The sequence below is a fragment of the Notolepis coatsorum genome (assembly GCF_963971535.1).
Source record: "Notolepis coatsorum genome assembly, chromosome: 1".
Classification (NCBI taxonomy): domain Eukaryota; kingdom Metazoa; phylum Chordata; class Actinopteri; order Aulopiformes; family Paralepididae; genus Notolepis; species Notolepis coatsorum.
The window spans coordinates 168883706-168910543 of NC_140165.1; the positions used below are offsets into that span (position 1 = coordinate 168883706).

The following is a 26838-nucleotide window of genomic DNA, read 5'->3' on the forward strand; positions in this document are numbered from 1 at the left end:
ATAGGCTTGATGTTCACGTTTTATAGGCAACTGGGCAATGGGCAGAAACTAACTAAGTTATAGTGATATAAAGTGATATAGTTTTGCTGTTGTTAAATTTGGACCCCATTAACTTCAATTCATCAAGTTTTTAGATTCTCTGATCAACATGGAGGCAATTTTTCAGGAATCCAAGTCAACACCGGAGGGGCAACGGATACACTTTACACTTTAACACACTTTATATTTATCTATTATTAAAGAGATTTGCACTACATTCATACCTCATTGGCACCCTACCCTAAGTTTTGTACCTCATCTCATTTCTGCATTGTACCTCACTGTTACTCATTTTACTCTGTATTGTATAATGTATATGTATATTGACTGAACATTCCTTTACTTACTTTTTTACTTACCCTTTTTACGGTATGTAGCACACTCTCAGGGGCTCATACAGAAACAAGCATTTCATCATAAAGTATTCTGTATTTTGTTGACAAATAATAAACAAACTTGAAACTTGAACTTGAAACACAAATTATAATTTTTGGGGTGAATTTCTATGTTTCTATATGTTTTTCATGTAGTCTAGGACAGTCCAATCTAGATCTGCAAATGAACAATGCTCTTCAAAAGAAACAGATTGTGAGATAGATTTTTATGACACTAGGAGAGAGTTGGTCATGTTCTTATTTGATTGTACTGTCCTCCACCATAGGAAAACCACATGTGAATTATTTCACAATAGAATTCTGTTTATATTGGTTTTTAATATGTAGTAAAAATTCTAACTATAGCATGATTTCTAGAAGTCTGAAATCCATAAACATCCCCATACTCATAACATCCTGTCAGCTTCTCTTTTTAGGCTTTCTTTTTTTGGGGGGAGGGGGGAGAAATATGTTCTCATATAAAGTTTCATATCAAGCCATTTTGGCAGGTAGGGTTCAAAGCACACAGCTGATATGTGTAATAGCTTGGCTCCTTGTGTATATATATATGTCCAGGATATAGTCTCTATGACGACTCAGCTGTGGGCTGGATTATTCTGATGCAGGTGGTCCTACATGTCCCCATAGATCTTCTGATGCAGGTGGTCCTACATGTCCCCATAGATCTTCTGATGCAGGTGGTCCTACATGTCCCCATAGATCTTCTGATGCAGGTGGTCCTACATGTCCCCATAGATCTTCTGATGCAGGTGGTCCTACATGTCCCCATAGATCTCAATAGAAAACCCAGTAAGGAGAAACAACCATTAAGGCACAGCACTCAAGTCTCACATAAAAACACACCTTTAAATCTTAATTATAGGCAAGGCATTCTTCTCACATTTCACTTGTTCTATTCTTTTGCATGTAAAACTATACATATATGTTGAAATATGCATTACTCTGGCCTAGACATAAGCTTTTCTACCCTTTACCTTAAAGGACAGGTTAACTTTTTTTTGTTAACACAAGTACAGTAAGGGTAAAACCATGATATATTTATTTTCCAAAATGGGAAGCACCCGCTATTATGCTGCCTGAGGAAGAACACTAGTTCCAAACATGTTGCTACAACTGCATGTATCTGTTTCCCTGGCTTCTTAGTGCCTGTTTGATGTGCATTGAACTAGTCTTAACAAATATGTTGTTGCATTCAAGCAGCCTCCTATAATCTTCTTTTCTTTTTACTTTGACTTTATTTTACTTTATAATTTTTTTGTGCATATATTCTACTACAATCCTGCCCAATTGTACAGCCCTGTCCTATTTTACATTCTATTGTATTTTTTATTCTAATTTAGTTTAGATATTCCATTTTACTTTAATGGTCTGTTAATGTTGATGCACCAAACGACCAAGTATTCCTTGTATGTGCAAGCTTACTTGCCAATAAATGTTACGAGTTTCATTGTAGGGCTGTATTCTGTATGATGCTCCCACTCAGCCACATCATCCATGATGTGTCATTTTACCTCCAAAATAATGGGAGTATGTATGGCATCAGGATATATAAAACGTGATTCTGTCAGAATATTTATGGACATAGTTATTAGCCTCATTTTAGCATTTAGCATTTTTGTACATTTTTGTTTTGTATATTGTATATTTTGTATAGTTGTTGGTCTTTTACTCCTTTACTCTTTACTGTATTAAGCACAATCTCAGGAGAGTCATACAGAACCAAACATTTCACTATAATGTACATGTACCTTATATGAAAAATAAAACAAAACTTTAACTAACCAGTGTAGTAGCATTACGCTTCAGATGTGTTAATACCAAAAGAGCTTGTCTGTTGACTGCATTTCTAGGTGTAGCAGTATTATCACTGCACGAACATACAGTCAAACAACCCTGACGGCTGCATAAGAGAGTAAATCTTCAGTTTCTTCTTCACTGTACAAAGTAAAGAAGCCATCTCCCGTCACTAGCCTCACTTCTTAGATCTTGAGCCAAAATGGAGCTGTAAATTGTGTGAGTCTTGAAGGATTTGCGAGTTCTAAGACCGAATTGAGAAGGCTGGGGATATGAACGTGGAAACTGAACACTGACAACAGTGGAACTGCTATATATCACACATTCATTACTTCCTACTACGGCATTGAAGTGAACACACTTGGAAGACGTTTTGAAAGAAAAAACCTTTTTTTACTGAAAAAAAATCATGGTAATATTTTTTTAGCTCTTATAACTTTATAGTATATAATTGTATAAACATGAACATAAATGGACATCAATGAAGACCTATTACATAATGTTTAAAATACAGTTACTCCTCTTAGCATGTACGAGTAAAATGCTTTTTAAGAGGTTAACATCTTGACATACAGTGTTAAGTGGTGAAAGCTAAAATAAAAACAAATACAATTAGAAAGCATCAATGGAAATTATGAATTAACATTTTAAATGGACTCATCCATTTGTATCTGAGGTTGAGGACTTCGGTGGTCTTGAATGAGCTGATATGCTTGCATAATTTCTACCTGGTGAATCAAAACAATGATACATACAATACATATAGCATGAGGTTTTGACAATGATACCCTACAGTACAACACACAGCAACAAGCTGCTAACGTAGGGCTGAATGGAGGTGAGGTGATTCAGTCTCTGAGCGTATAGAGGTGGGGGTTATCAGGGGGGGGGGGGGGGTCGTAGACAAGAACAGCCTCCCCCACCGTCTCTCCGAGTGCTTTAGTGTAGTTAGTGGAGGAGGCGTGTGGGGGTTGTCGGGTTGATTGTTGGTTTGGATTAGACTAGATAGAGCTGCCAGTGAACTCGATGGCAGGTGGAGACAGCTGGACTGTAGTTAGTTAGTTGACTGTCCATGGCGAGCTTGGTTGTGTTGGATGACCGGCGGCAGCGAGGGGTCTCAGCCTTGTAGTACCCATGGAGATGAATAGCTGGGATGGCTCTGTGGTTGAGGGAGTCGTTCCCTCCTCCTCCCGACCTGCCTTAAGAGTTCTTGGTCACCATCTTCATAGTAATGGTCTTAACCTCTGAGTACTCTTTAAGGCCACTCTCTCCCCTGAAAACAAACAATGGTAGTTAGCAACACCGTGGTTTTCTTTAGGTAGGGTACCGACCCAATTACATCGGTACTACCGAGTACCAATTCATGCTAGATCAATCGGTACCAAGTTTCGGTACCTTTACATGTTTAGTATAAGAGTGTAATATAATAGACAAGAGGGAGCCTTTACCACAAATATATATATATTACTGTCCCATCTCTTGGGTCTTTGGAAAGACCAGACCAGTGTTTGATAGTATTTACAGAGGATGGCCAGATAATGTTGATATTTAAACATTTAAAAACATAATACATGATCATGCGATTTATTTTGTGTGGTGTATTACAACAATAAATAACAAAATGGTCTAAATAAATAACAATGTTGAAACTGAGAAGTTTGGAACTGGTTCCAGGAAATGGTACTGGTACCGGTATCGGTTCAAATGTGAACGATAACCAACCCTAGCTTTAGTTTCTAAGTTCAGTATTAGTTAGTTAATTGTGAAATAGTGCATGCACGCCTACAGTGTGACAGTGTAGAAATACCGTTATATGTTCTCGTATAAAGCTGCATATCAAACAATTTTGGCAAGCAGGGTTCAAAGCACACAGCTGATATGTGTAATAGCTTGGCTGCTTGTGTAGATTCAGTGGGCAAGCAACCAAGAGGCATACTCACAATTCGCGTCCGTTGCCAGACATTTTATATCCCCCAAATGGACACTGTGTGCTCAAGGCATTGAAGCAGTTTATCCTAGAAAAATACACAAAACATAGATCACTCTCTTGCATTTGAGTCACTTTTGTTTAATCATTTCATCAAGCTGCGCTGTCATGTCGCAGAGATCGGCGGAATCAACGCTGTGTTCGGTAGGATTTTCATGACAAAAAAACAATATTCTGAGCTCCTTGTATCTGTTTGAATCATGCGGTGGGAGCTGTATGAAACAACACCCTCCACTCCTTCTGGAAACCCTCTGGAATCTCCCACAGTAGAACAAGCCTGTGTTTGTGAATTCCAAGCAGTTTGGTAAAGAACAAACGCAAGGAATACAGAAACATTCCAGCTAACCCAACTCCACACAACAACCCATCTATGATCATATTTGACAGCTTAGCCACTCATGTATATATTTTCCCTAGTTTATACATAGCTTAATTTGTTTTGTTTACTTTATACTCTTACTTTATTCATTGCATAGTAGCACATGGAGTCGGCAACAGGCTTTTCACCGCACAATGTACTTGTACAACGGAGTATGTGACAAATAAACCTTGATTTGATTAGATTTTGATTTACACGGTTAAGAACTAGAAAAACTGAGGACTTTTATTCTGAAGTGAAGGATGACTAAGAGCTTCGGTTAAGTGCAGGTGGAGGAGGGGGTTTGGGTAACAGTGTGGTCTGAAGAGTTGAGTTTAGAGTCTGTGATGAAAGATGGATAATGATATTAAGATCATTCCATCACTGAAGAGCCACAGCGGAGTAGGATCTAGATGACATGAACTAATGGCCAGGCTGCTGCAGGGAAGGAAGTGCCTCATCCAGGAGCTGTACAAGGGGCATAAGCCTGGAGATCAGAAGGAGCAGCTGCCTTTGTAGCCTTAAGGTCCGTTACGACCGCCTTCAGCCAAGTCTGCAGCGGTATGCAGTACCTCACGAGTACCCCGTCGCTGCATATGCTCCTCTACATTGGAAATGAATTGAAAGCAGCCGTGCTGCTAGACTTGGCTGCTTTGGGTGGGAACGAACCATTATACCGGTAGGTCAGCACTAGGCATCTGAATTGGATGTGTGCAGTTCTAGGGAGCCAGTGGAGAGAGTAAATAATGGGAGTGACATGGAATACGGGAAAGTTGAAGGCCAAGTGGGCTGTGGTTATCTGAATAAATTGTGGAGAGCCAGAGAGAAGCACAAGCTTGGCCCCGCCAAGAGGGAGTCAATAAGTATGGCTTGAGCAAAGAGCTGAGCTCCTGAATTCTATTGGCTGTCTCATGGGTCACTCAAAGATTCTTAGCAGTCTGAGATGGGGTCTCCGTGGAGCCGAAGTCTTGAAGTAGGCAGGATTTCTCATGGAAGGCAACTCAGTTTTTTTTTTTATCAAGGTTGCGTTTGATATGGTGAGCGCTGTGGGACCTAAGCCGTGGCTCCAATCTAGGGGAAAGAAGTATTTCTGGCATATCGATGATAGAAGAAAACGTGTAAGGTGATGACAGAGCCAAGAGATTGAATGCAGACAGAAAAGAGGGGGCCAAATACTGAGCCCTGAGACCGTTTCCATCCGTCCTGATGGGAGCAGTCAGCAAGGAAGGAGTCGAACCGTGGGAGCGCAGACGGATCAATACTCGGTTTAGAGAGGGTGTCGAGGGGCGTCTGACTGATCACAGTGGACAGGTCTAGAACAATGAGTACAGAGGAGAGAGCAGCGGCAAATAGTGCAGTCTCTGGGGTTAGCGATGCTAACTTGAAGCCAGGTTAGTTGGGCTCCTGGAGGCTTCTGTGAGAGATATGGCAAGAGTTACCTGACAGCAGCACAGTGCCTTTGGGGAGAGGAGGAGCCCCACGCCTCAGTGTGTGCAATTTACTGATGTGACATAGATAACATGGAAGGGGTTTCTGGGTTTTGCTAGTCTGAATAAGCAAATGTTAACTCTCCTGGCCAGCGAGTAAAAATTACAGAATGGAGGTTTTAAGGCCACACAGTATAATCATTTGGTTCAATATAGCCACAATAACTTTATAATTAGGTTAACTACGTCAGCAATTAAAAAGACACATGTCACAGTATATGGAAGCTCTTACCACACAGTGCCAGCCTGCATAGCTGTGGATATGGTCATAGCTTTATTGATGTCATTGGTGAAGACTGCTGCGACCAAGCCATACACTGAGTCGTTGGCTCGTTCAATCACCTCGTCGATAGTTTTGAACTTCATGATCTGCTGTACTGGTCCAAAAATCTGCAAATATGTGTGAATATGCAGAATGAGTATAGACCACAAATTCCATGTTGCACTCTATAGTCACACACTAGGAGGTCTATGGTCACACACAAGAAGGTCTATAGTCACACACTAGAAGGTCTATAATCAGCAAACTAGAAGGTCTATAGTCACACACTAGAAGTTCTATAGTCACACACTAAGGCTGCGGTTAGACTTTCGTTTCATTTTCGTTTCATTGTCAGATGAGTTTCGCCGAAACGTAGCGGGAGGCCAGTCACACTTTCGTTTTTGTCACCTGAGCACAGTGATGTAGTACACTGCCAAAGCAGTAGGTGGCAGTAGGTGGCGAACATGAAGGCAATTTTCAACCAATCAGAACTTGAATGTGCCAATACACTTCCTGCAAAGAAAATGTCAACAAGGCGGGCGCCACTATCTTTGCCTATTTACCCAATGCAGCACTTCTTTTTCAGCAAAGTGTAATAAAAGTGCAATAAACAAAACGGATACATGCACTGTGTGTTCTGCCTCTCATTTGTTGAGAAACAAAACTAACATCAACACAAGTGACCACCAAGAGCGGATAGTTTAGTCTCAAAAAAGATTGCGACGTTGTTAGCTACATTGTTAGCTGCATGCTAACGTGGATGGAATATGCCATTATAACAGTATAGCATTGTGGCTAGAAGCTAACGTTAGCTCACGCTAGTTAGCCAGCACCAAACTGATGATATCGGGAGCTATCAGTAGCTAGATAACATTAGAGACAACGCTGTGTGTATTAAACAAAGGTGAATAGATGACTGGGCCATTTTGTTTAATGCTTGTTAAGTTGAAAGAGGAGCTTTGAGCTAACAGGGTCTGATAGCTAACGCTAGCTCATGCAATCGCTATGAGCAGAATGAATGGATGTAAACTTTATTTAACATATTGCATAATGGGTACAACACAATACGGCTCAATACAAACAATTGTTAAGGGAATGCAGACTGTTGTAGCTTGGACTGGGGTCCTTATAACAATAACTTGACAACACATGGTAGCTGCAGCTATTTGGGACAGCTCTGTCCCAAACACACACACACACACACACACTCTGTTGTCACCGGAAGGGCACGCAGATGGTATCTACTGCGCATGGGCGTTTTCGCAATAACGGCTCCGTGCAAATTACACGACTGTTGTCGGCGAGTTTTGGCGCTACTCCAAAACGGAAAACACAATTTAGCGTTTTCAGTAGGGCCACAACGTATCCGCCAAAAAACGCATTTCTGTGTAAAAGGGACAGCAAACGTATTCAAAAATGTATAAAAACGAGCACAAAAACAGTCAGTGTAACAAGCGCCTAAGTCTATAGTCACACACTAGAAGGTCTATAGTCACACACTAGAAGGTCTATAGTCACACACTAGAAGTTATATAGTCACACACTAAGTCTATAGTCACACACTAGAAGGTCTATAGTCACACACTAGAAGGTCTATAGTCACACACTAGAAGGTCTATAGTCACACACTAGAAGTTATATAGTCACACACTAAGTCTATAGTCACACACTAGAAGGTCTATAGTCACACACTAGAAGTTCTATAGTCACACACTAGGAGGTCTATAGTCACACACTAGGAGGTCTATAGTCACACACTAGGAGGTCTATAGTCACACACTAGAAGTTCTATAGTCACACACTAGGAGGTCTATAGTCACACACTAGGAGGTCTATAGTCACACACTAGAAGGTCTATAGTCACACACTAGGATGTCTATAGTCACACACTAGAAGGTCTATAGTCACACACTAGAAGGTCTGTGGTCACACACTAGGATGTCTATAGTCACACACTAGAAGGACTATAGTCACACACTAGAAGGTATGTGGTCACAGACTAGAAGACTATTTCTGTCATAGCAATTTCCTCAGTGCATTTGTGGATCAGTCATACAGTATGGCAATCACACTATCTCCCCATACCTCCTCTCTGGCGATGCGCATGTCATCCCTCACATTGGAGAAGACAGTGGGCTCGATGTAGAAGCCTTTGAGGCCCAGGGCTTTGCCTCCACACTCCAGCTTGGCTCCTTCACTGATACCACTCTGAATAAACTCCAGCACACGCCTCTGCTGCTCCTGACTGATCTGTGGTGGTTCGGAGGAAAGACAGAAAAATACAAAAACAGGAAGCTCATCAGATTAGTCTTTGTATGTTCTACTGAGGAAATGTTTGCAAACCGTACATTGTGTTAGATAGCACAAGGCCTTTGAAACTCAATATAATGTTTAAGTCTTGTCTGATCTGTGTTTGCAGTTTACTGCTAAATGTTGGCAATAATTTACACTGCTTTTAGAAGATCTGGGCCTTGCTGCTGGTCCTTAACTAAACAGGTGTGTTACTGGTGTGGAGGAAAGCAACACACCATGTGTTAATAGCAACACACCTTGTGTAATTTTTAAATCACATCTTTAACACATTCAGGGCTTTGGATCCAACGGTTGAGGGCCAACCACGGATATGTCCGTGGCAAGGTTGTTTTGGCTTTTATTCCATTGTAATATCCTACTCAATGTCACCCTGCGGCACTGCAGATTTACCCTACTCTTGGAATTCGGAAAAGTGCATTACCGGCCAGATCCTCATAGGGGCGCTGTCTCGATAATGCAGTGTTCCCTGTTAGAGGTGTTTTTTTTAATTTTTATTTATGAGTGGATTTTTCTGTTAGCCTACAGCTATGCGTGTAGCCGATCGCCTGAAATAGTTTTTGGGACGCTGAATTCAGTATCCAGTAAAGGATTATAGCATCAGCGAATGGACATATGGATCTACCAGATGGCGATCGATAACTGGGAAATCCTTTTTGCAGTCCAACCGGCCACAGGTAAGAGCTATTTGACGTCAATTACAGCCCAATCGGGCCTTGCTTTGATAGCCATCCACCCGGTCAGAGAATTAGGCTACTGAGGCTAATGCCGTTATTGGTAATCAATAATCAGAAACGACGTCGCCCGCCCCCCTCCCCCTTTCATGCATTCAAGGTGGACCATGATACCGATCAAATGCATTTAGATTTTTATCTCTAGCTTGTCTATGGCCGAAACGCCATTCGATTTAACGTTATTAGCTTAGCGCCCTGTATCTCGCGTTCCAAGAAATACCCCAGAAAATTCTGCTATAATGTTCATATTCAAGACGCTATAAAATGGGAACGTATTGATGAAAAAAATTATTTGTATAAGGCATATTGAAGGGACTGTTTATAGTGTCAATTGACAATGAGAATGGACAGATAGCAATAATATAAAGTATAGATTTAGCTCTACAAACAGCCTCACGCACAATGAAACCTTATTATGATATGCTGGCCGTATAGAGTGGGGCCCGTCTAATCCCTGTGGCCGTCAATGTGTTAAAGGGGCAGTTCACCCAAAAAAAACGTGTATTGGCGTGATGGCAGATATCTCTACAGCAAATATCTACAAATCTAAGCAAATTACAACGAAACGATTTGGATGGATAGATAGCACTCCGGTTAAGGGGGGAAATATATATATACAGTCGATTTTTTTGGGAGGGTGGGTGAACTGCCCTGTTAACTCATCTACATGTGTTTATTTAAGGACAACATATCGTGTTATTAGAACACATCCTTTGTGAGAGTGTAGACGTCATGGTTCCCTCTGCTCCTCCTCTCACCTGCGGGCCCTGCTCGGTCGTGGGGTCCAAGGGGTCTCCCACCGTCCTCCTCCTGGCCCTCTCCACGCTCCTGCGGACAAACTCCTCGTAGATGGGCTCCTCCACGTAGATGCGAGACCCCGCCGTGCAGCACTGGCCCGCGTTGAAGAACACTCCCTGGTGGGCCTGCTCCACCGCCAGCTCCACTGGGGGGGGGGGGGGACACAGAGGGAGGGGGGTTAGTTGAAGAACACTCCCTGGTGGGCCTGCTCCACCTCCAGCTCCACTGGGGGGGGGGGGGGGGGGACAACACAGAGGGAGGGGGGTTAGTTGAAGAACACTCCCTGGTGGGCCTGCTCCACCGCCAGCTCCACTGGGGGGGGGGGGACAACACAGAGGGAGGGGGGTTAGTTGAAGAACACTCCCTGGTGGGCCTGCTCCACCGCCAGCTCCACTGGGGGGGGGGGACACAGAGGGAGGGGGGTTAGTTGAAGAACACTCCCTGGTGGGCCTGCTCCACCGCCAGCTCCACTGGGGGGGGGGGGACAACACAGAGGGAGGGGGGTTAGTTGAAGAACACTCCCTGGTGGGCCTGCTCCACCTCCAGCTCCACTGGGGGGGGGGGGGGAACACAGAGGGAGGGGGGTTAGTTGAAGAACACTCCCTGGTGGGCCTGCTCCACCGCCAGCTCCACTGGGGGGGGGGGGACAACACAGAGGGAGGGGGGTTAGTTGAAGAACACTCCCTGGTGGGCCTGCTCCACCTCCAGCTCCACTGGGGGGGGGGGGACAACACAGAGGGAGGGGGGTTAGTTGAAGAACACTCCCTGGTGGGCCTGCTCCACCTCCAGCTCCACTGGGGGGGGGGGGGGAACACAGAGGGAGGGGGGTTAGTTGAAGAACACTCCCTGGTGGGCCTGCTCCACCTCCAGCTCCACTGGGGGGGGGGGGGGGGAACACAGAGGGAGGGGGGTTAGTTGAAGAACACTCCCTGGTGGGCCTGCTCCACCTCCAGCTCCACTGGGGGGGGGGGAACACAGAGGGAGGGGGGTTAGTTGAAGAACACTCCCTGGTGGGCCTGCTCCACCTCCAGCTCCACTGGGGGGGGGGGGGGGGACAACACAGAGGGAGGGGCGTTAGTTCCTTAGAGCCTCTGTTAGTTCAAAAGAAACTGCTATGGAAAACCAAATTCTACCTTGAATGAAAAATCGAGTTGCGACCGAATGACAAAATAAAACACACATTATTACAAGTATGAAATTTTTTTTTTAAGAATGTGTAGTGTGTACGGGCTACACAAATGTATTTGTGTGTACATGAAGTATAGTCTTGTCTAGTTACTGAAGCAAGATTTTTTCTTTCCCCATAGTTACAATAGCTATACTCTGTGCAAATCTGATACTTGACACCTGAGAGACAGGACCCTGCTGTTGTGTGCGAGGGGTTAACGGAGCCCTGTGATTTATGGGTCTCGGCTGTAGCGGCCCGACCGGGGCAGGTTCCATTCTCCTGATTTACAGGCCTGAGGGAGCCCCTCACATGGCTGCTGAAAGCATTTGAAAACCACTGGCACCCCCAGTTTGGTGAGCCACTTAAGAGTTTACACGAGACACATCCATCCATTGGTTTCCAAAAGCACCGCAAAGCTTTTGAGCAGGACAGGACTTACAATACATGTACGCGTGTCCCCTTCCTCAAACGCAAAATATTCTCTCATTGACCATGTTCACACGGCGGCCATTTGTTCCCAGGCGGGAACCGGGTGGAAAGGAATCTCATCCTGAGCATGACACTTTAAATGTTGTTATTTGTATTTTTTTAAACTCTGATGAAGACACACACTGCGTCAAAACTTTAGTTGTAAAATAAAGTGTATTGCCTTTAATCCCTGTGCTCCAGTGTTCTAATTTGGACTTAAGTCTCAGAATTCTCTCCTGGATTCAAGATCACCCAACTGAGAGCCCCGGACAGGAACCTAACCCTAACCCTAACCCAGTCCTACATCTCCCTTTGATGTGGTTTGGCTGAAGCAGCGTAACGTCTCCTTTCATGACATAAGAGCAAAATGTCCGCTGTGTGAATATGGTCAACAGAGACAGGCCCGAGTCTTCTGAGGTGACTCAACCAAACAAGGCTCTGACTTTGCAAAACATGTGCATCCATCTGGTGGACCACCTAGAAAGGCTGACAGGTAAATGGGAGGAAAGGATAAAACCCTTTCTGAAAACTTACAATCAGCATCTGCAAAAATGATGTTGGGATTCTTTCCTCCCAGCTCCAGTGTGACTCTCTTCAGGTTGCTCTTCCCAGCTGCTTCTTGGATCAGCTTGCCAACCTGGGGAGGAAGGAGATCTTGAGTTTACTCACAGAGACGCAGGCCCGTGGCCAGATCAGTAAATCAGCTGGATACGGCCGTTAAATAGCTTAGCGGGTTGGTTAGCTCCAAACAGGGGATGCACCGTTATGCCTGCTGAAACACCAGTTCTGCAAACACACACAGGCTGAAGATCTGTTACAGGCAGTGGCAGGGGAAATAAAGTGATGTTTCAGCACCTGGACAGCAGGTCCCACATCTAATGAAGGCAGGAAGAAGCGACCACAGGCTCCGTGGGGGCGGTGGTCTGGGACTACAGCGGAGCTAAAGCAGAGCTGAGAGGGGAGCCGGCATGAGAACAGCCTGGCACCGTAGTGTGGTGATGATATAGTGTTTGGTGTTCATACAAAAAACAGCAGTGTCAGCTTTCCTCTCAACTCCTCTATTTCCTAATCTACCTTTATCGAAAGTGCTGCGCTCACAAATAAACCAAATACTACTGAATACCACAGCTCTTTCCTGGGACTCCTTCGGTTCCAGACCTTCAATTGAGACATAAGAGCAGCAGCTCCAGTAGACTGGCGTGAGACTTCTGGGAAAATGTTTCCTGAGTATTATTTGACACTACCCAGCTGGTCTCCTTGTAGCTTTTCTGACATATGTTATTGACCCCAAGTTGGATGGAACATGGCGTTCATGTGACCATTATGTCTGAACACCACAAGATGCTGTGTATTTTCAATAGATAAAAACCCCAACTAGCAGCACTCATAACCATAAACAAACAAGCCATCATCTTCCTGTTACTGACATAATCTGTTTGGTTTTCCATAAGGCGGAGAGAGGAGAGGAGAGGAGAGAAGCACAGAGAGGAAAGGAGAGGAGCACAGAGAGGAGAGGAGAACAAAGAGGAGAGAGGGAGGAGAGAAGCACAGAGAGGAAAGGAGAGGAGAGGAGAGGAGAACAAAGAGGAGAGAGGGAGGAGAGAAGCACAGAGAGGAGAAGAGATGAGATGAGAGGAGAGGAGAGAAGCACAGAGAGGAGAGGAGAACAAAGAGGAGAGAGGGAGGAGAGAAGCACAGAGAGGAGAAGAGATGAGATGAGAGGAGAGGAGAGAAGCACAGAGAGGAGAGGAGAACAAAGAGGAGAGAGGGAGGAGAGGAGAGAAGCACAGAGAGAAGAAGAGATGAGATGAGAGGAGAGGAGAGAAGCACAGAGAGGAGAGGAGAACAAAGAGGAGAGAGGGAGAGAGAAGCACAGAGAGGAGAAGAGATGAGATGAGAGGAGAGGAGAGAAGCACAGAGAGAGAGAGGAGAACAAAGAAGAGAGGGAGAGGAGGAGAGGAGAGAAGCACAGAGAGGAGAAGAGATGAGATGAGAGGAGAGGAGAGAAGCACAGAGAGGAGAGGAGAACAAAGAGGAGAGAGGGAGGAGAGGAGAGAAGCACAGAGAGGAGAAGAGATGAGATGAGAGGAGAGGAGAGGAGAGAAGCACAGAGAGGAGAGGAGAGGAGCACAAAGAGGAGAGGAGAGGAGAGGAGAGGAGATGAGAGGAGAGGAGAGGAGAGAGAGAGGAGAGAGAGAGAGGAGAGGAGAGGAGAGGAGAGGAGAGGAGAGGAGAGGAGAGAGAGAGAGAGGAGAGGAGAGGGGGAGATAGAAAATGTCCTTTCAATGTCCCCCACACCCCACTCCCAAACTAGTGGAAAAGAGAGAGACAGCCTCAACTCCTTTTACAGAGGATGTTTAAAGCTGGAATGCCTACATCACCATCGAAGAACCACCACCAGATGCTGTGTATTTTCAATAGATAACAAGCCTGAGAAACCCAACTAGCAGCACTCATAACCATAGACAAACATGCCCTCATCTTCCTGTTACTGACATAATCTGTTTTGGTTTTCCACAAAACGGAGAGAGGAGAGGAGCATGGGGAGAAGCAAGAGGAGAGGAGAGGAGAGGAGAAGAGAAGAGAAGAGAAGAGAAGAGAAGAGAAGAGAAGAGAAGAGAAGAGAAGAGAAGAGAGAAGAGAAGAGAAGAGAAGAGAGAGAGAAGAGAAGAGAAGAGAGGAGAGGAGAGGAGAGAAGAGGAGAGGAGAGGAGCACAGGGAGAAGCATGGAGAGGAGAGAGGGAGATAGAAAATATCCTTTCCATGTCCCACCCAAACACCCCCACTCACAAACAAGTGGAAAAGAGAGAGGACAGCCTCATCTCCTTTTACAAAGCTGGAATGTCTACATCACCAAACACCAAGCTGTTAGGAATAGAATAGAATAGAATAAACCTGCTCTGCTAACATCCAAAAGCTGCAGAAGGGGGACATCAAAGCACACAGTCTATCTTTATTGTTTCTGAAAAGCTGTTTTGTCTCCTGTCTTAGCTGGGACACAGGAAGGTGCTGACTAAGAGGAGGGTAAGGGGGACCGTGTTGCCCCGCTCGGCCACATGTGTGTGCGTGAGGACAAGGTGGAGACGCGGCCCGTGTGAGCATCCACCTGTAGCTACACCCGCCGCCCCAGCCAACCGCACCTCAGCCCCGCAGGGAGAGGGACGCTGCGATTCGCTGTCCCCCCCGTTTCACCGGCGGGACCCGTGCTACTATGGTGACTCACTGTCTGGGCATCGACAGGCTCTTCCAGCACTGGCTCATTCACTCGGACTCCGTAATTGACTCCAGATCACAGGAAACAACAGAAAAAGCACTTGAAAGAGAACGGGGCCACTCATGTAGGAAATGTTCACTCACCACAGATGATAAAACAAGTAAGATGTTTGTGTTGGTAGGTGTGTGTGTGTGTGTGTGTGTGTGTGTGTGTGTGTGGTGTGTGTGTGTGTGTGTGTGTGTGTGTGTGTGTGTGTGTGTGTGTGTGTGGTTGTGTGTGTGTGTGTGTGTGTGTGTGTGAGAGAGAGAGAGAGAGAGAGAGAGAGAGAGAGAGATGAGAGAGAGATGAGAGAGGAGAGAGAGAGAGAGAGAGAGAGAGAGGGGGGGGGGGGGGTAGAGATGCATAGCATGTGTCTGTATCACATTATGAAATATCAGTAAGAACACTGGGGGGGGGGGGGGCTATTAGATGGGATATTCAAGGTTTGGTGTGTCTAAATGAATAGACACCGACCCCCCCCCCACCCCACCCCCCTCAGATCAATAACGACTGTGAACAGAGATCAATAAAGACCCTATTTGACTGTCACTTTTATGAGTCCATTCAATCTCTTATCTTCATTAACACTAGAGATGTCCTTGTACATCACACGTTTATTACCATGAAATGCAAGAAACTGTAGGATAAGAGCTCAGGATCCTGTATAACAGTCTGGATTTCATTCAAAACATTCAGATAAATAGTTCCCATCATGCATTGCGATGTTGCTTTAGTTACTGTGTCTGTTTGTCTCCTTATCACTGATGGTAATCTATGATGTCCTATACACAGGTCTATGCGTATTTGGAAATTGCTCACATACATACATATATGCACGTATGTCTCACACACACACACACACACACACACACACACACACACACACACACATACACACAGTTGGCATAGCCCTCTTCCCCCTTGACTCACCGCCAGAGTCAAACCAGAAACACTATAAACCTCAAGGCTATTCTAAACACAACATAAACCTGGCTCGTTTACCGTAGATACATACTATGAAATATAGGCTGCTCACATCAAAACATATAAAATTTACATTTAGATTGCCGTATGCTTTTATTGTGAGGCTAGTTTGTGGTTTGAAATTACAGATGTTTATAAAGGAATGGTCTGCAGAAATGGAATCAGTCTGTCGTTGCTGGCCATTCACACAGGCCTGAGGAATGAAACCTGACCACAACACCCTCAGAGAGCCTGGTGCCTAACATGGTGTGTCCTTCATCGTTTGGTTTTTCCATTAACTTCAACCCCAGGTCTGCATGGGGGGTTTTCACATGTGTGCTGATAGGAAGACCAGTGCAAGTACTGTATGCATTACAGCAGAGGACAGAGAGAGAGGAGAGGAGAGAGAGACAGACAGAGAGACAGAGAGAGAGAGAGAGAGAGAGAGAAGAGAGAGAGAGAAGAGAGAGAGAGATGAGAGAGAGAGAGGAGACATAGACAGAAGAGAGGGACACAGAGAGGGACACAGAGAGAGACAGGACACAGACAAGGAGACAGAGACAGAGACACAGAGAGAGAGAGAGAGAGAGAGAGAGAGAGAGAGAGAGAGAGAGAGAGAGAGAGAGAGAGAGAGAGAGAGAGAGAGAGAGAGAGAGAGAGAGGGGGACACAGAGAGAGACAGACACAGACAAGGAGACAGAGACACAGAGAGAGAGAGAGAGAGAGAGAGAGAGAGAGAGAGAGAGAGAGAGAGAGAGAGAGAGAGAGAGAGAGAGAGAGAGAGAGGGGGGGGGGGAATGGCTTGGACACATCATACCACACCATACCATAGTAAAACATTTAATAAAACACAAGCTGCTTTTACCAACTGGTACATCTGTATGATGTTGATGGGTCAAATGTGTATAAATGCACACACATACGAGCACAAGTGCTTGGAGATAACTGTCAAGCCCCCCTGCCATGGGTGGTAATGACAGGACTTACAGCTTATGTAAGACCCCTATCTGACTTGTTATTTAAAACCTCAATAAAGGCACACAATGTCCCCGTAATTACACCGACTGATCTTCTGCTCCGCACATGTTGGCCACTGTGTCACTCTGGTTAGCTTGCAAAAACATGTAGTTATAGGCAATTGTCTAAGTCTGAGCCATTTTTATTGGGATGATTACCTCGGTTGATCCTGTGAAAGCCACTTTATCTATGCCCATGTGTGAAGCGATTGCAGCTCCTGCCGTTGGCCCGAATCCTGGCAAAATATTGATGACTCCCGGTGGAAACCCAGCCTGTCAAAACAACATAGAGAGGAAACAAGCTTTAGAGGAGATGACAGCGGAGCCAAGCAAAACCGCAGGCAGAGTGGGGGAATCCGGACCCAACCCAACCTCCCTACCAGCAGAACCCAGGAGAATAGACAGAACATCAAATAGAAGACGGCGTGAGACACATGCTCTCTTGGAGAAGGAGACACGGAGGATGTGGACAGTGGGGAGGCGTACGGGACATGATTGGGTTTCTTTCCTGTACCACAACACTGACTCGTATTGTACTTGTGCTATAGCTTGCGCTGTACTGTATCGTGTGCTGTGCCTTCGCGTACCTCCTTGATGAGGGCTCCCATGTACAGGCAGGTGAGGGGGGTCTGCTCCGCAGGCTTGAGGACCACGGTGTTCCCGCAGGCCAGCGCTGGGCCCAGCTTCCACGCCGTCATCATCAGAGGGAAGTTCCACTGTAAACACACCAGGGCCCAACGATTAATCGCAAATCAAAATCGCAAGTATGTGCATGGTACGTCGCAGTAGGTAAGGATACTTGATGAATACCGACAAATCATATATGATATAAGAAAACATATTATAAGAAAACATATCTTCGGTGCAGACGACCCCTGCAAAAATCATAATTTTAATACTTCCTTCAGATGGAAATTAATATAATGATGCAGAAAATACCATTCCCTCTACTGTTGTGAATCATATCTCCAATTGCAATTATTGGATATTCTTTTCCATATTGTGGAACACACACACACACACACACACACACACACACACACACACACACACACACACACACACACACACACACACACACACACACACACACACACACACACACACACACACACACACAGAAACAGGACGTCACACATCTGACTGACATGCTGGGTGGTCACGACTCAAACTCAATAACTCATCGGTATTAGTCACTCACTCTCATTTTCCCTCTGTCTAAACATAAGGCAAGTGAGTAAATGTTCTCGGCACATCCGCAGTGTTTTCTCTTCCCAGCATTCTGAGAAGACAGAGAAATTGCAACACATGTGCAAAGCTTAGAGCCCTATCACTGTGCTCCACGCAGGCCTGTGTTATTTCTATATTACCCCTATCACTGTGCTCCACACAGGCCTGTGTTATTTCTATATTACCCCTATCACTGTGCTCCACACAGGCCTGTGTTATTTCTATATTACCCCTATCACTGTGCTCCACGCAGGCCTGTGTTATTTCTATATTACCCCTATCACTGTGCTCCACGCAGGCCTGTGTTATTTCTATATTACCCCTATCACTGTGCTCCACGCAGGCCTGTGTTATTTCTATATTACCCCTATCACTGTGCTCCACGCAGGCCTGTGTTATTTCTATATTACCCCTATCACTGTGCTCCACACAGGCCTGTGTTATTTCTATATTACCCCTATCACTGTGCTCCACGCAGGCCTGTGTTATTTCTATATTACCCCTATCACTGTGCTCCACGCAGGCCTGTGTTATTTCTATATTACCCCTATCACTGTGCTCCACGCAGGCCTGTGTTATTTCTATATTACCCCTATCACTGTGCTCCACGCAGGCCTGTGTTATTTCTATATTACCCCTATCACTGTGCTCCACGCAGGCCTGTGTTATTTCTATATTACCCCTATCACTGTGCTCCACGCAGGCCTGTGTTATTTCTGTATTACCCCTATCACTGTGCTCCACGCAGGCCTGTGTTATTTCTATATTACCCCTATCACTGTGCTCCACGCAGGCCTGTGTTATTTCTGTATTACACTGCGCAGCCCATGGGGCTCAGCACAGAACCATACACTTTTCTAAAGCCGTTGCACAATCAACTCTCTGTCTCTTTCTACTTGATCCATCTCTCCTTTCTCACCATTCTCTCTTACACAAACTCTCCTTCTATAAAGTCCCACAACTCTCTATCTCTGCTCCTCTGTTTCTCTCTCTCTCTCTCCCTCCCTCGCTGGCACCTCTGTTCTTTGAGCTTGCCAATGGTTTTACCCAAATATACACAGACTTATAGTGCGTCAGAGAGTTCCAGGATACTGCCCGGCGTGTTTCGAACAAACGGGCAAAGGTTTTTTCGTCGCCTTCCTCAAAACGTCCAATTACCAAGATCTTGACTTAGATGCGCTCCCTCCCCTGCTGTCTCTCTTTGTCCTCATGCCTTGCATGTCTGTCTGTAACCTATCATCGTGCGTCCGCCTGTAACCTATCGTTGTGTGTCCGTCTGCGAGCAGGGCTTGGAGGTGAATGTGAGAGGGAGGTTAAAGGTTCTACTTACAGGAATGATTTGGCCACACACTCCAATGGGCTCGTGTCTGGTGAACGTTAGATATTCTCCATCTGTGGAAGAACACGTATGCAAACACACACACACAGCAAATTAAACATAATTTTAGGTGCTAGTCAGGTTGGCAGAATCACAGTGCATGAAAAGTGTCACCATATGATTCCACAAGCCGTGTCCTCAGTCTTCCTCCGATGATGTATGGAGAATGCCTGTCTTTCTTCAAGCACAATTGATGCTAATTGTTAATGAAGCACATGTCACACAGCACTCTTGATTACAGGACTGAATCACACCGTGTTTCGGGGCCAGAGAAAAAACACCAAAGTGGGTGTTTAGCTGGAAGAGCTCGTTCATTCCTCTTGCATTACCAGAGTGGAGGGAGATGCCTGTCAGGGGTGTGTTACCATATCCATTTTCCTCAAAAAAGGTACTGAAAACAATCGATGCGACCGCAGATTTCTAAACCTCACGTCGGTTCTATCACACGTCAACTCCATCCTTCGACTAAGAAAACTAAGTTAAAGCCTGTTTTCACGTATATTTTGCAGGAACGTGGTCATCCTCTTGTTTCCCCCCAATAAGTAATAGGATTGCAAAAAGAAAGAATAGACCCTGTCTTTGAATTTGGAAGATAACATATTGAAATTATATGTGCCTCCCTGTACAACTGATAATGTGAAGAGTGTCTGTTCAGAGAGGAGCGGGAGTTGGAGTGATCCAGGGGATGGTTGTTCTAAAATGATTGCCTCATATTCTCTGGTGGCCAGATAAGAACATTGCTGACAACTCCACCTCATACCAGCCAGAGAAACAAGGCTTGGCCTATTTGGTTTCTTTGTAATTCGACAACCGATTGGGAGCTTAAGTCGAAACCCTGAAAATATGCTGATCACTGGTTAGTTTAGCTCAGGAATACAAGAGGAGCTTTCAGTGGAACAATAACAGTGGTTTGCTGGAAGTTGTCTTTGCTCCTTCTCTCTTTTCATTTCTCCTGTTTCCTAGACTGTAAAACAATAGATAAACAAGCCCAGAGAGGGAATGTAGAGGACTTATTGGAGGGATTAACGTCCAACGCAAACCACTAAGGAGTGTGTATTAACACCAGGCACCCAAGCCCTCTCTCCACCAGCTCCGCTGATAGTTGCGGTCGTATCACGGTTAGAAAAGCTGCAGTCTTTAGCTACTGTAGCCGCTGGGCTTCCCGTTGCCTTACTTTCAAAGTGCTAAATTAGCCAAAACAGCCATTGAGCATTCCCTCTCGTCCACCCCCCCCCCCCCCCCTCCGTAACCCCTAGCTCGTGACTGGGCTCCACTGGTGGCAGTCTCCCCAGGATAGCGACCATTAGTGTTCAGATTTATAACTGGCCAGGGAGCGGGCCTGTTTACCTTCACAGCACCCCTGAGCCCTCGGCAGTGTTCATCTGCAGTGCTTCCCCAGGGAGAAGCCTGCTCTCTCTGCTTCAGCTGCTGCCTCTGCACTAGTCCACCATTACGTCTCATTCAGAGTTAGATTCATTCCGTCTAGAGTTCCACCTCAATGAAACCCGAAGGGGTGAACAATAAAGAACTCTAGTGTTTGTTACTAGCAGGTACATCGCTGGAAAGTAAAGTTCCTACACCCCCCTGGAAGATGCCCGATGCGATCTTACCCATTGGAATGGAGGTGCCGTGGATCTTGTCTGCATATCCAGCGAAGTATCGGAGTGTTTTGATGGTTCCCTGGAGGTCCACAAACAGGGTGGGCAGGAAAGGCTTCCCACTGTCCAATGATTCTATGGTCTGAAGGGGAGATGGAAGAGATGGTTAAGAAATATGTGCTATAACAAGAATTCTTATGTAATTTCATGCGGCTCCGGTCTTTTTACGCGACCTCAAAGGGGAAACATGACGCTAAGATAACACAGACCGACATACAGCGGAGCCATTAAGTTACAGTACTGTGACCAAGTGGGGAAAAAAACAAAACATTTAATACCATCATTATCATAACCATGGGAAAAAGGAACTAAAAAAGACATTCAACCCCACTCACTGCTAGATAGACGCTATCCCTCTCCACCAGGTCAGCCAGCTTGGACAGCAGTCGACCTCTCTCAGAGGCGTCCATCCTCCGCCATACCGAGCCCAGGGAGAAGGCCAGACGGGCCGCCTGCACCGCCTTATCCACGTCGGCCTGTGAGAGAGTGTGGGGGGAGGGGTGCTTTAATGATATAACCATATCCAGTAAACATGTTTGTTCACCTCCTCCGAGAACAATGAAATCTCTCTGTCCATTTCGGAGGATTCTCTGTGGATCTACCATTAGTGTGTTTTAAGTTTCTCCCCCCGCCTCATTTAACCACCCAGAGGTGCTGATTTAGGGAAGAAGCAGAGCAACTTGCCAGACCACCAGACCGCCACGTCACATTAGACTAAACTCTCACTGCATGTTTGTTTTTCTTTTTCTTTTTTGTTTTTCTTTTTCTTTTTTTTTTGTCTGTTGCTTCTTTAAAAATAGTTTTGTGTTTTTGGACACAAAAAAGTTCACACATGCACATTTGCACAGACGACAAGTCAGGTCAGTGCAAAACGTACATGCAAAAACTCATTTTCATAAGCTAAAGGGGAATGGGGAATTATGTAAATGAAAAGACTCCATGTTTTGACAGTATTGTGCAAGTTACCTTGTCGGCCTCCTGAACCTCACAGAGCTGCTCTGCGTTGGCGGGGTTGTACACAGGGAACACCTTCCCACTGGCTGAGTCGTGCCACTCGTTGTTGATGAAAATCTGCAGGAAGAAAAGAAGCAGCTTCCAGTAAAAAGATACAGGGGCCACATGAAAGGGGGGAGGTCTGATTTCCACAACCATCTCCAGAGCTCACTCTGCCACTTCCAACTCTTAAAGGAACATGGCAGCATTATGGGAAATGCACTTGCCGTATTCTCCAGAGTCAGACAAGAAGATAGATACCGGTTTCCTCTCTGTGGGTTCAGTAGAAAGTGATCCGGCTGCTAGCCTAGCTTAGCACAAATGAATGGAAATGGATATGGATCAGCTAGCCTAGCTGTTGGTGAAAAACACATCTCCCAGAGTTTTTAGTTAGGCTAGCTGATCCGTATCCGCTTCCATTAATTTGTGCTAAGCTAGGCTAGCTTGCAGCTGGATTGCCTTCTACTGAACACACAGAGAGGTGTGAGTGAATCTGGTTTGCTTATGAGAACTAAAATGAAAAGAGCGGACAAACCCCAGACACCACTTTGTATTCATCTGACTGCAGCAGAGCCTTGATTTGAAATAGTCTTTTCATTATTTGATTATGTAGCATCGACGATGACAATCTAACTTTAATTGTTACCACTAGGGATGTCCCGATCGCCTTTTTTTGCTTCCGATCCGATCCCGATCATGTGATTTTAAATATCTATCGATCCGATCGTTTCCGATCCGATCTTTCACATTAGTAATCAATTTTGACGAATTTTTGTCAGAAACTGGCAGAGCGAGACAAGCCCATCTGTTGCCTATAGTCCGGGGCGGGAGCGCGGAGGCTTTTGTTATTACATTCACCCTGAGAAATGTGCTTCTGCTTCATATGAGAAATATTAAAAGTTTCAATATATGTTTGCACATTAGTATACATTCAGTGTTCGACTTGCGTCCATTCTGGTCTGAAACGCAGACGATAATCCTCAGTCACGTTATCCTCCAGGTGAAAAGTTAGTCTGAAAACTTCGCCTCCAGCCTGTCCTCCTTGCAAACATTGCAACTGGCTTGACTTTCTATTTTAAAATGCTTAGTTCCAAACCTCTGACATTAAGTCTAGCTGCTCAAATCAGTGGATATTAACCGTGTTTCGGGAGCGACGTGTTGTACTGTTGTTGTGATGTGGTCGAGCGTGTAGCGTGTAGCGTCTAAATTAAAGGGATGTGTTTGTTGCAACGGTGAAAATTAAAGGGGAATGTGTTTGTTGTGGACAATTATTCTGCTCTGTGTGACAATAAATACATTAATGATGATATATTATATGTAATTTAAAACCAAAACTAAGGCCTCCGTATGAGTTTAAGACGTGGACATGGTCATGTTTGTTGAATAAAATTTGTCTTTTTTTGACTGCCGATTTTTATTATTATTTTTTCCCGATCCCCGATCCTCTGAAAAGCATGTGATCGACGCCGATTCCGATCACGTGATCGGATCGGGACATCCCTAGTTACCATAAGCTAATCTCTATTCTTGCATTATGCTGACCAGAGTTGGTTGTAGCTCAAGTTGTCATGTACTTGAAACTAAGTTGTACTCGGTTGCTTGTTTACTTAGCATCATTCCTGCTGGCACCGGCTCCACGTCTTGTGTGATATGGAAAATCATCAGCATTCACTTTGCACTTTCACGCTTTCTCTCACACACACACACACACACACACACACACACACACACACACACACACACACACACACACGCGCACACACACACACACACACACACACACACACACACACCTACACACACACATCACTACCATCGATGTCACTCACCCCATATCCATCATACACGCTGTACTCTCCTACCACCTCTCCCCCTATCCGTCTACGTCACTCACCCCATATCTGTAACAATGCACCCACTCGGTTTTGTCTACTGTACTTCCCTTGTATAAATACTTTGTTAACTCTCCGTTCTACAGAGAATCCAGGGCGGCGCATTCGTATTCGCACTCTCGAATCTCTCCACGCTGCAAACATGTGCTTTAATTAAATATCAACCCTCAACCAAACACTCTGTTGTCCGCCTCCATGAATAATCTGTTTAGGCTTAACAAGATTGTTCCCCCATCAAAGGGGGAAATGTGAAAATCTCTGGAAATGTGGACAGAGATTCCTGGCCGTCCAGCACTGCTCTCTGGGGAGTGCTCCAGCATCCAGACGAAGGGGGTGGGGGTCAGATACATCCCTATCAGACACCAGACACCCCCCTCTCCCTCCCTCATACACAGACACACGTTTCACAACATCACTGCTCGTTTACGAGATCATAAAACACGTGCTGCACTTGGTTTCTGTGATGCGTTAAAGCAAGCCTTCCGTTAAACAACCGCCTGGGATTCCAAACAGGGCATATTCGAGATCTATAAAGACCAAAAGAAAAATAAATGTTTATACAAGTAACAGAATTTGGATTAGTTTCAAACGAAATGTTTTAGGAGAATGTGTCCAGCAATGAGCGCATCATGAGTTGTTAAAAAAGTAGTGATTTGAAATTGTTTAAAAAGAAAAAAAAAAAAAAAGAAGAAGAAGAAGAAGAAGAAGAAGAAGAAGAAGAAGAAGAAGAAGAAGAAGAAGAAGAAGAAGAAGAAGAAGAAGAAGAAGAAGAAGAAGAAGAAGAAGAAGAAGAAGAAGAAGAAGAAGAAGAAGAAGAAGAAGAAGAAGAAGAAGAAGAAGAAGAAGAAGAAGAAGAAGAAGAAGAAGAAGAAGAAGAAGAAGGAAACGTGTCTCTGTCCTCACGGACATGTTTAGATCCATTAAGCGCACACCTCACAAACTGTTTTAAATGGCTGTCAGTGGCTTTAATAGATGGGGTGAAGAGAGAACATCTACTGTATATACATGTCCTCTTCCTGTCCTTGTACTTGAGAGGTAGAGACACTTTGGGAGAAAACCGGAGAGCAGGGTTCAAGTGTCCCACTGCCCCAGGCCTCCCTAACTATCAAACATGTTTATCCACATAAACCTAGAGGCTTAAGTACTATTTAATTGGCTGTAAACTGTTAGGGGTGTTTACCTAAGAACAGGTATAAAATGCCAGCGGCACGTTTTTTGGAGAGCGGCTCACACACCGGAGCGAGCGGCACACGGGATGTTGCTCTCAAACTTCTCTCCCCCTCTCTCTCCTCGTTCCCATGGTCTATGTGAAGAACATTTGCAGATAGATCACATATACATACAGCCATTTTAGGTGGTTGGGTGTCTGCGTGCACTACCCGGCAGAGCCATACATTACAGACTCATTTCTCTACCATTCACCCGACGCTGCCCCCCACCCGGGCCCACAATAGATAGACACAGGCCACAGTGGGTTCCCTCTCCCGGCTCTCAGTGTTCTCAGGCGCCTTCCATCAGAGGCCACCTTTAATCTGCCTCTCATTAAGGGCACTTCATAAAATTGTCAGTGACGATAAGGAGCAGAGGGCCCGCTACGAAAACAGAAAGCGCCATAGAGCAGAGAATTAGTTTCTAAATTTATAGGGCCCACTGTAGTGGAACGCCCTAAATCAGAGGAGCCCCCCTGACAGCCTCAACAGTCCGAGCAAGAATGCAGTCCATGGGTAGCTTTATGCAAGGAGAGGGGTGGAAGCATGAGGAACAGTGGACCAGGCCCGCCAACTAAATCACAGCCAGAAAAGGACAACAGTCAGCCGCCGCTTGGCTCAGGCCTCTCTGGAGCTCAGGGAGCTGTTAGACTTTTGTCTTGTTCCATTGAGAGACTTGATTAAGATGACATGGCGAAGTTGTAAATCAACTCTCAAGGTTTCTTAAAATTGCTTTTAGGTTCATTTGGAAGAAGGGGAAAGAACACAAGAGGGGAGGGGGGGGGATAAGTGCAAAAGTAGACATTTTAAAAATGATAAATAGTGTTTGCTTTCTCGTTCCCCGTGGGGCTCTTACCATTACCGTCATATATCAAAGAATGGTTTCTAGTTAATAAAGAAATCCTTATTTATACAGCGTTTGTGTTAGATGAAAGTTAGCACTGAAGAAATCCAAAATAAATAAAAAAATCTGCACAACAAAATGTGCAAAAAGGCACCTAATAATGTTGCAAGCCTCTCTATCTCTAGCACTGACGTAGTACCCAATAAAGAACAGGGTTGAAAATCATGTTTAATAAATTATCTTCTTTGCTTCTATCTCATCAATTATCCTATCAATAACCACAGGCTTTTTTTGTTTGTTAAAATTGTTGTGAGAAAGTTGAAGATTGCTATAAATTGTATAAATAAATGTTATAGTCTCTTTTCCAAACTATTTGCATTATCTGGAAAAAGAACACAACAATTATTGCAAAAAATATACCAAAACAATCCAGCGCAGCATGATCCCCAGTACAGGGTAGGTGGCCAGATGTAAATGGGAACATGACAGTAAGCAGGTCTTTATGCACGGGCTGGGACAGCTGCAAACACTTTGCATCTCCCATGTTTTCCTGTTACAGCTGTCAATCTCATCAAGCTAAGAGCCTAGCAAGCCGATAGCACC

At 45.0% G+C, this 26838-nt stretch overlaps 1 protein-coding gene across 1 annotated transcript in view; it reads right to left on the reverse strand.

Moving 5' to 3' along the window:
* Positions 1-2628: 2628 nt before the first annotated feature.
* Positions 2629-26838, reverse strand: part of aldh1a2 (aldehyde dehydrogenase 1 family, member A2) — a 33712-nt gene continuing 9502 nt past the window's right edge. The window contains exons 2-13 of the mRNA XM_084319566.1: positions 22265-22369; positions 21634-21774; positions 21251-21380; positions 19593-19654; positions 17620-17748; positions 17192-17305; positions 12335-12437; positions 10125-10309; positions 8408-8572; positions 6293-6450; positions 4169-4243; positions 2629-3501 (exon numbers count right to left, since the gene is read on the reverse strand). Of these exons, the coding sequence (XP_084175692.1) occupies positions 3429-3501; positions 4169-4243; positions 6293-6450; positions 8408-8572; positions 10125-10309; positions 12335-12437; positions 17192-17305; positions 17620-17748; positions 19593-19654; positions 21251-21380; positions 21634-21774; positions 22265-22369 (1440 nt within the window). The 3' untranslated portion in view covers positions 2629-3428. The remainder of the gene's footprint in view (positions 3502-4168; positions 4244-6292; positions 6451-8407; positions 8573-10124; positions 10310-12334; positions 12438-17191; positions 17306-17619; positions 17749-19592; positions 19655-21250; positions 21381-21633; positions 21775-22264; positions 22370-26838) is intronic.